The sequence below is a fragment of the Leuresthes tenuis genome, unplaced genomic scaffold (genome assembly GCF_036924035.1).
Source record: "Leuresthes tenuis unplaced genomic scaffold, fLeuTen1.0.hap1 SCAF_11, whole genome shotgun sequence".
Lineage (NCBI taxonomy): Eukaryota > Metazoa > Chordata > Actinopteri > Atheriniformes > Atherinopsidae > Leuresthes > Leuresthes tenuis.
Window position 1 is genome coordinate 16,783,620 of NW_027325365.1, and position 9,021 is coordinate 16,792,640.

General features: G+C 41.3%; 1 protein-coding gene across 1 annotated transcript; it reads right to left on the reverse strand.

Moving 5' to 3' along the window:
* Positions 1–3,633: 3,633 nt before the first annotated feature.
* On the reverse strand, positions 3,634–8,004 carry LOC140318619 (neuronal acetylcholine receptor subunit alpha-9-II). Its single transcript, XM_072396432.1, has 5 exons — positions 7,863–8,004; positions 5,424–5,578; positions 5,023–5,203; positions 4,560–4,911; positions 3,634–4,422 (listed from the first exon to the last, which is right to left on the reverse strand). Exons 1-5 carry the CDS (start codon positions 7,956–7,958, stop codon positions 3,665–3,667), a joined length of 1,542 nt encoding a protein of 513 aa, XP_072252533.1. The 5' UTR covers positions 7,959–8,004; the 3' UTR covers positions 3,634–3,664.
* Positions 8,005–9,021: the final 1,017 nt, after the last annotated feature.

Genomic DNA, 9,021 nt, shown 5'->3' on the forward strand with positions numbered 1-9,021 from the left:
CATTGTCAAAAAAAAACTGAAATTGTGGTTGTTGTTGTTGTTGTTGTTTTTTACGCTTATGAAAGATTAGTTTTTAGTGAGACATTGTTCTCACGATTGCAATGATATAAACATGATGGTCTTACAGGATGTGACACATTGATTTATTCTGAACTATCCAGAAATCATCAAAATGAGCTTAGTCTTAATCATTACTTAAGTAATGCAGTGATTAATCTAAAAATATTATGTGCAATAATGAAACACAAGCAGGGACTATCTTTACTTGATAAGACTTGCATGTGCACTTAGGCACGGGTACAGATGCAGGACTTTTACTTGTGGTGGAGTATTTTCATAGTTTGGTAATGGTACTTTTAATAAAGGATCTGTTCTTCATCCACCACTGAGTGCATTTTAACAGCAATGTGACTGGGTTTCAGCATCTTCCCAAAGGACTGTTCAAGGACTGTTTGGGGGTCAGGGCTCTAAATGCCAATCCTGTAATTGGTGGACAACTCTTTCTATCATCAGCGCTACAGCTGCTCAGCAGCAATTGTTGTGCTTCATTTGCAACAGGTTTGATCTAATTGTGCTTTAGACTATTTATAACAGCCTTGAAGATGTGAGTGTTTTCTGTTTTAGAGTGATAATGCCATTAGTTATGTAACTTCAAATCTCAAACTGCCTGGTGATAAAGATGTCTTAAGCTGTTCATGTTGGGCTTACTGTTTTGAATCTGTGACAAAATATGAGGACACCCAGTCTCACTTCTGCAGGGCTCATAATCCCTGCACATAAGCAAACTAAACTTTCTGGCATACAAATACTACCAAAAAAAAAAAAAACGCATTTGAAATGTGCACTGAAATGAAGCATAATCTCTTCGTACAGAATTTGTAGGCAACACACGTTCCCAGTCATTTCAAATAAGTTTGAGGATATTTTTAATGTCTATAAACACTGTAAGATGCCTGTGTGCTTTGGCTGTAAATGTGTCATATAAATATGCTGCAGTCTTTGAAATGTCAAGGACTATGTGCAGCGGAACTTCCATACACATGTAAGGTGCCTCGATCGGTGCATTAAACCATGTGAAAGCACTTCCTTTTGACCTCTGGTTAATTGCTGGTGAAATAGCTGTATCATGTGAGTGTGAGAGTGCATGATTGTTTGTCACTGTCGATCCGTCCGGGCCGTACCCTGCCTCTCTCACGGTGGCAGCTGGGATGGGCTCCAGCCCTCCTGTAACCCTGATTAGGATGAAAAGGGTATTGAAAATGAGTGAACGAAAGAACGAATCCATGAAAATTTGTATCGTCACTGTGAGGCTGCCATTTTGGGTGCTAATCTAAGCGATAAAAGACAATACAGCCCAGTTAGATTTCAACCTGGCTCTTGGAAATTTCCCGATCGGTATATTCCTCGGTGTGTGTGCTACTACGTTGTAAATTACAGGGTTCACATCATTCCTGCTTTAGCCCTGCAATCACATTGGAGAGGAGGTAAGAGAACACAAGCAGCATCTCCCCATTTCTGTCAGACTTCTGCTGAGCAGAGCCCACTGTGGAGAGGCTCAACAGTACAATAGGAAGGCATGTCTACTCTTCAAGCATTTCTTACAGACTCACTGTCATTAATAGCTTTTGTATCTAATCATTAAACTGAAGCAAGCACATAAGATTTAGTCTTCCCTGCCACAGAATAACCTAGAAATATAGAGGAATAGGCGTCAAGTACCTTTTTATTTCTTTACTGAGCAATTAGATGTTGTGGGAGGATCGTTTTAAAGGATAAAAAGACATTGGGAATAACTCTGAAGTGCTAATCTTGTGCTCCTGAGGTGTCACATGAAGCTTCAAACAGTAAGCCTTTGGGCATCAGATGGATGCGTGAGAAAAGAGCGCCCACTACTGTAAGATTGAGGCATCGTGGATACAAATCTGACACAAGATAAATGCTTAGAAAAGGCTCACTGGCTTTTATTTCGATTTTGACTTTTCTGTCCGTTGTATTCACTCTTGGTTGAAGTGATTTATTTTTGAATAATGCTGGAAAATATAAGACACTCATGTGGACATATGTCTGATCATTTGTATCAGCTGATATGTAGCAATGTTACAGAACAAAAAAAAATTACAAGTTGATTTTAAAGCAGCATTTATGCTAAATTCATTAAATGACATCATCTAGTTTTGCTCCAGTTCATATTGCAATGAGGATGAACAAAAAAAAAAAGCAGAGCTGAAAATACTCAACAAATACCCCAAAGGAATATGTTGACAATGATGGTTTTTTTATAAGATTTGCGTGAGAATAAATTAATTGAGCTGAGTTTCAAGGTAAAGGTTCAAATTGAGAAGTACTGATAGCTTTGCTCTTTTCACATAGAATATACTACGTACGCAATCATTAACTTTGTATTTTAAAAACCCCAAATCCAGAATATTCTTTCATCAACGAATGGAGGTTTAATCAGAGAAATGCATTTAACTACACATCATAAAAGAAGTCATCATGAATAATTCCTTTGTAAAAAAAGAAAAAAATCAATATTTCACTGTTGCTGGTTGATGTGACATCATGTCTGGCATCTGCATTAAGGCTGATTAATCTGAGTCTGAATGAACACGCATCGTATTTCTAAATTTAACACGTGAAAAGTACATCATCTAAACTGTGAGTGAGAACAAAGTTTCAGTTTGGTGCAAACACATCAGAACTTTAATGAAATACAGTACAAGACTTGATCAATGACTGAGTTCCACCTCTTGTTTATGAGCAATCTTTGTCTATCTGCGTCTTCTCACTGTTCAATTGTTCCTTTTGTCCTCAGGCCATTCATTTTCTCCCTCTTTTTTTTTTTTTTTTGTTACCCACCTTTGTGTGTTCACACATACACAAACGCATTCACTTGACTTTCAAAGTTAAAGGTACCGGGGGTTTTAGAGGAGAGGGGTGTAAGAGTGAGTGTTACATAATTGATGCTCCATATTACCTTACGCCCTCACCGCGCTGGCTGTGCAACAAACAAAGCTCGCTCATAAACTATTCACTGGATGATTTGAACAGAAAAATGATTCTGTGGATCCAGCGCACACTGATGCTGTGCATCTCAGCCCCCAGGCATCTGATTTCAAAGTTGTGAATAACCCATGCGTTGTCTCCACCGGTCATATTTTAACTCGACAGCAGATCCCCTCACATGTATTCAGTGGTCAGATGATTAATTTCCCTCACATCAAAGCCACCATTGATAGACCCAGTAACAGGCTACACTAGCTACAGATGGCAGACATGTAATAGATTAATTAATTATTTCAAGAATGCAGGAAACGGAACAATTAAAGCCTGGATATCTGAATGGATTCCATTAATTGCCTGAAGATATTGTCATCGTTTGTCCAATTTTGCTGAGGTTCAGGTGAAAGCTACAGATTGATTACATTTATTTTTAAAAGAATACAGCCATGTTGTATATATATGGCCAAGGACCGTAAATGCTATTAGTATAGTTTCAAATAATTGTAATCAAAACTACATCTAATGACTAATAAAGAAAGCCACAAAGGAAAGGTCAAATAGGTTTAAAATCAAAACACATTTACAAAACGAACAGTTTGTATTTGACCAAAAAGTGTTCACCGAGTCAAATATAAAACGAATCCGCAGCATCACTTCTCGATCACTTTGCTTTGCCGATGATGAGGATGCTCATGAGGAAAACCATGATGAAGAAAATCCACATGAAGAACCTGTCCATCACCTTTGCTATCTTCTTCCATTCTGCCCCCTTGGCACATGTGGCCCTCTGCTCTCGAAAACAGTTGGCAATATACTCCACGTTCCGCACCAGCTTGGTGTCCACGTTAGGAATGTTGCTGCTGCAGAACACACACGGGCCAAAGGTGACAGTGGGGCCGTGAGGCGGAGGCTTCCTGTCTTCAGGGTAGCAGGGAAGCTTCTGATCATCTAGATAACATGGAACCTTCTGGTCTTCCGTACAGCAGTCACTCACAGCGATTTTACCATTGGAGCCTTCATACTTTCCAGGTGTGAAATCCTCCTTCCTTGTAATGGGCTGCTGGACTTTCACTCTACGTTGCTGTTGGAGCTTGGAAGGCTGAGGTCTGGGGTATTGGTGACTCTGCCGGTCCTCTTGGCTGCAGTGGCTCCCTGGTTTACCATTCGCATGAATGTGGGGGTTGACCTGCTGGTGACGGACATCATCCTGGAGGCAGTGAGATGATGAAGAAGAGGCAGAGGCACAGTTCTCGCCCACTTCATAAACAAAAAAAATCTTGGACATGTAGTCAATGATGAGGACTTTTGCCCAGTGGGGAACTGGTTTGGCTTCTGCTCCACAGAAGTGAATGTTCATGATGAAAATGGTCAGAGCTGTGGAGGCCGTGACCATGGTCATCGTCGCAATATAGTACTTTCCTGTGTAACATAAGCAGATGGTATAGAAGTTGGACACTCTTTCAATAAATAAAAGCACACAAAGGAACAGTTTAAGTCAGAGATGCCACTAAGATCATATTCGGTTCTAGCTCCATGCTAAACAAAACCCTGCTTACCAATAAGAGGCACACTCTCTGAAGGCGGCATGCTCTCAGCCACCATGAGCTGGAACACTGTGAGAGCCAGGAGAACTGTCACCCCGAGGGAAACCTTCTCCCCGGAGTCTGCAGGCAGGTAGAAACCCAGAGGAGCCAAGAAGGAGATGAGAAAGCAGGGGAGGAGGAGGTTGAAGATGTAGAAGGAGGAGCGGCGCTGAAGGAGCACTGTGTAGGTGATGTCTGGATACGGGTCTGAGCAACAGCCGTACATTATGACGTTCTTGGTGGCTGGCATCCCATGACATTCCCACTCCACATTTTCCACAAAGTCTGATAGGTCACCGCTGTCCATGCCCATTATGATGTCCACCTGGAGTTAGATGAGGGCACATAAGGCTTATACAGATGTGTGAATCCACAAAGAATCTTTCCTAAAATGTTCTGTTTGTAAATTAGCATATATGCAAGTGTGTTTCTGTACCTGGTTGCCATTGTAGGTCCAGGAACCAAATGTGAGGTTACATTCCTGACTGTCAAACGGAAAATAGGAGACATCCACAACACAGGAGCTTTTGGTGATGGCGGGAGCATCCCAAGTGATCTCTCCATTGTAGCGCAGCTTCACGTTGGTGTCCATCGGCCCTGAGAAATCATCGTCAGCTCTGGAGGAGGAGAGCAACTTAACACTTTTAAAAAGTTGTACACTTTTGGCATTTTTCATGATGTAAGTGTGCAATGCTGCGTCTGTCTGCAGTTTCATCGTGTGTTTTGATAAAGTTTCGTCAACGCAAGCCAACAAGAGTGTTTGCCCAAATCACGTTGTTCTCAATTGGGACAGACAGGTCTGAAAAGGAATATGTTTTGGGCGACGTACGGGCGTACTTGTTATAGAGGACGAGGTCGGGCCTCCACACCAGACTGCTGGGGATGTGGATGATCTCCAGACCATCATAGTCTTCTTTATTCCACCTCAGATACGCATCGTGCCACGTCTGCCTAATCCACAGGTAGGCAATCAGCACCTGGTTTCTCTCATCCTTCACACCCACAAACAGTCACAATCATTACAATGACACTGAAGCATCTGCAAACACACTCGGACAAACACCGCGATGTTCCGGATCTACCCGCAGACTTTCAGTGAATCAAAAAAAAAGATTGAGCTGAATTTCCTGAAGCAGTGTGTGGTGGATTCTCTTTCTTTGCAGGGTTCAATGTGGCTCTGACTACGTTTATCAGATGGTAGGATGATCTGTTTGATCAAGCCCTGATTTTTTATTCTTGTTTTTTTATTATTTTCACGAAACAAAGAGCAAAGTTTTAACATCAGCTGTTTCTAATCAATCACTTATCCAGGAGTTGCTCTGCATGACTTTGACTTTTGTAAAAAGGTGTATTTTTGCTTCTAAATCTTGTCTCGACTGCCCTAACGGCCTTTTGTTGGTGACATTAAGACAGTCAAAGTGCTTTGATATATTTGTATATCCTTCTGCTTTATAGACACTGACTGGCTTCATTTTTCAATATCTCCTGAGATTTTTAAAGGACCCCCCCTATTTGAAAAGTCAGACACTCTGCAGTCATTATCAGCTGACTGCCAATAACAATTCTTGACATTTGAAATGTCGCATACGTCTGTTTATCTACACACATGAGGCGCCCACTAAAAGGACCTCCTACTCTCCTTCTCAGTTGCTCATCAGCGCTGCCTGGACACAAACACCCCAGATTATCACAACAGCTGAAATCCAGACCAGCCTGTCAATATCAGGTGAGCGGGGGCCAATAACCAAAGTACATATAACTTCTTAAAGTAACAGGACACTGCCACACACACACACATTTTTTGTCTGGTTCTTATTCGTGGTTACTCAAACATGACGAACTGACAACAACACACATGACGGGATGACACTGACATTCAGGTGAAGAGCAGTTTTTGTTTCTGCAAACACACGTTCACAATGTGAGTAGTAATTCACTCGGGGGTTACGCAGCACTGACCCTGAACGGGAACCTGAACCAGCTGAATAACAGAAGGTCCACTCTGTACAATTAAAGGTTGACCAGTTATTTATATAAACATTAGGAGAGACAGACGCTCAAAAACTGCATCGACACGCAAGAAAAATGCTCATTTTCATGGTTTTTAATATTCTGATGATCGCCTAACCCCGCATGAGCCTGGGTGTAGCCTGTGATCCTCCAGCACTTCCCCGAGTATTTTCTGAAAGGGCTCGAGTAGTCTGGAACAATCTGTCAGAGATCGGGAGCTCCACATTTCTGTCCTATTTTAAATCTCGTTAGAAAACGCCCTTTCATAAAAGTGCTTTTGCGTGATTCCTAATGAGGTATTGCTTTAGTTTTCAATGCTTTCGTTCAGTCATTTTTTTCTATTTGTGCAGTAGAATGTATATAGGTGCATTTGTGTGTGTGGTCACATGTACAGGTTTGTACAGTAACGTTGTAATCACACTGTCACTGGAACTTTGTTTCATACTATATGAATCATAATCTACTTTTCCTTGTGTTTGGCTACATCCGGCCAATGTAAATCCATCAGATCCCAGAACTAGCAAGCTTTAAGACACTGTGACTGATGAATGAGTTACATTAAGACAGACTGCGCTCATAGTACATACAGAAAAGGTTGGAAAAAACAATCTAAACGTAAATTCAAAACAGTATTCGCGTACTATATATTGTACATACATGATTTAAATTTTTTCAGACTTCTTCAGTTAAACTGATCAGCCACAATGATAAAATTACTGGCAGGTAAAGCGAGTAACTCTGTTCATCTTGGTACAGAGCAATGCTGTTCAGGGAAAACCTGCATCCTGGCATTCGTGTGGGTATTATTTTGACGGCAGCATCTTAAACATTTGCACGGACCTCCCTACCGCAGCTGTCTTATGTAGCAGCTCTCCACCTCAGGACAGCAATGGACCCTGCAAAAACTGCTTGGGAAGGGCTTAGAGAACACGACAAAGAGACTGAGGTATTCATCCGGTCACCAAACTCCCTAGATATTAATCGGATGGGATCTGACGGCATTTCTGGGAAGCAAGCACAATCCACAAAGACACCACCCCCTAACCCACAGCACCCAAGGGGGCTATTGCTAACATCCCAATACCAGACCCTCCAGGACACCCTTAGGTGTTCTTTTTCCACAGCCTTAGTGGTCAGAGCTCTTTTAAGAAGACCAGCTAAACATTAGTTTTTTGGGGGTTTTTTTGTTGTTAATATCTGATATTTGAATTACTAGCTACTTACCGTAATAAGCAGTAGATTAGGTATTCACTGGCTTGTACCCACCATGTCTTTGATCTGAGAGAGGGTGATTTGTAATGTGACATTGAGGGCGCTGTCTGTGTCCTCCACAGGCCGCAAGGCGCTGGAGTAATTGTCCATGAGATCATTCAGGAGCTTCTGGGCAAACTGACCCGGCGCACAGTGAACCGCTAAGTGGAAAAAGTGGGGAATAGAAGGCCTCTTTATTTTCCAGTTTATAATTCACACTGCTACTTAGTTTGTAAATCATTCTGTTGTTAAATCATTCTGTATTTTATCAGGGAACTACTGAAAAAAAAAAAAAAATAATGATTTTAGTTTTGGGTCTACAGATCATACATTTGCAGACTTCATTTACATTTGACACAAACAGAGAATTTAGCCAAATAGTTTAAAAGACCCATAAAAAATTCAACATCTACGTAACTGCAGTTTACTTCAAAGCCGATGCAGTTTGAGGGCAATTACACTCACTGCATTTATCTTTAATGAGCTTAAAAATGTTTTAATTCACAAAAAAATTAAACCAAGAAAAAAGAAAGAAAAAAGACATGTTCCCAAATATCTAACAACTCACCTTCAGGAAGCAGCATTGCCAAATAAATGATTGGAATCATCTTGAGGATTTCTGAGTATCTCAAAGAGAGAAATTAGAGTTAACCTCAAGCAGTAGTCTAACACTCCTGGGTTTACTTCCCTGTCAGACCTACATGATGCCCATTCAACCCCAGTTGAACTCAGTTGCAAATATCAGGGTCCTCTCTCATCTGGCCGTCCTCACGACTCTCGCTGCTTGTCAGGGGAGGCAGCAAGTCTGCTGACTGAGGCAGGGAATAAAACTCCGGCTATCACATAGCAGCAGCAGACGGAGGGGAAACAGGATGCCCATGAATCATCGCCTCACCAAACCCAGGGTTCTTCACCTGTCAAATATGCACTCAGGTGGACCACTGCTCTGCTCAGCCAACATATGTTAAACACAAAATCAATCTCTCTATTTATCAGCCACTCAACTGGAATTTATTCGTCAAAATAATCACTTTTTCATCTGCTTCATTGGGTTTGAATTCATTTGATTTGACTGGATTACAATTGGATTGCGATTAATTGGATTGTAATTGGACAGTACCTTTGAAGTGCCTTGAGGTGACATTTGTTGTCAACTGAATTGAATTGAATGATC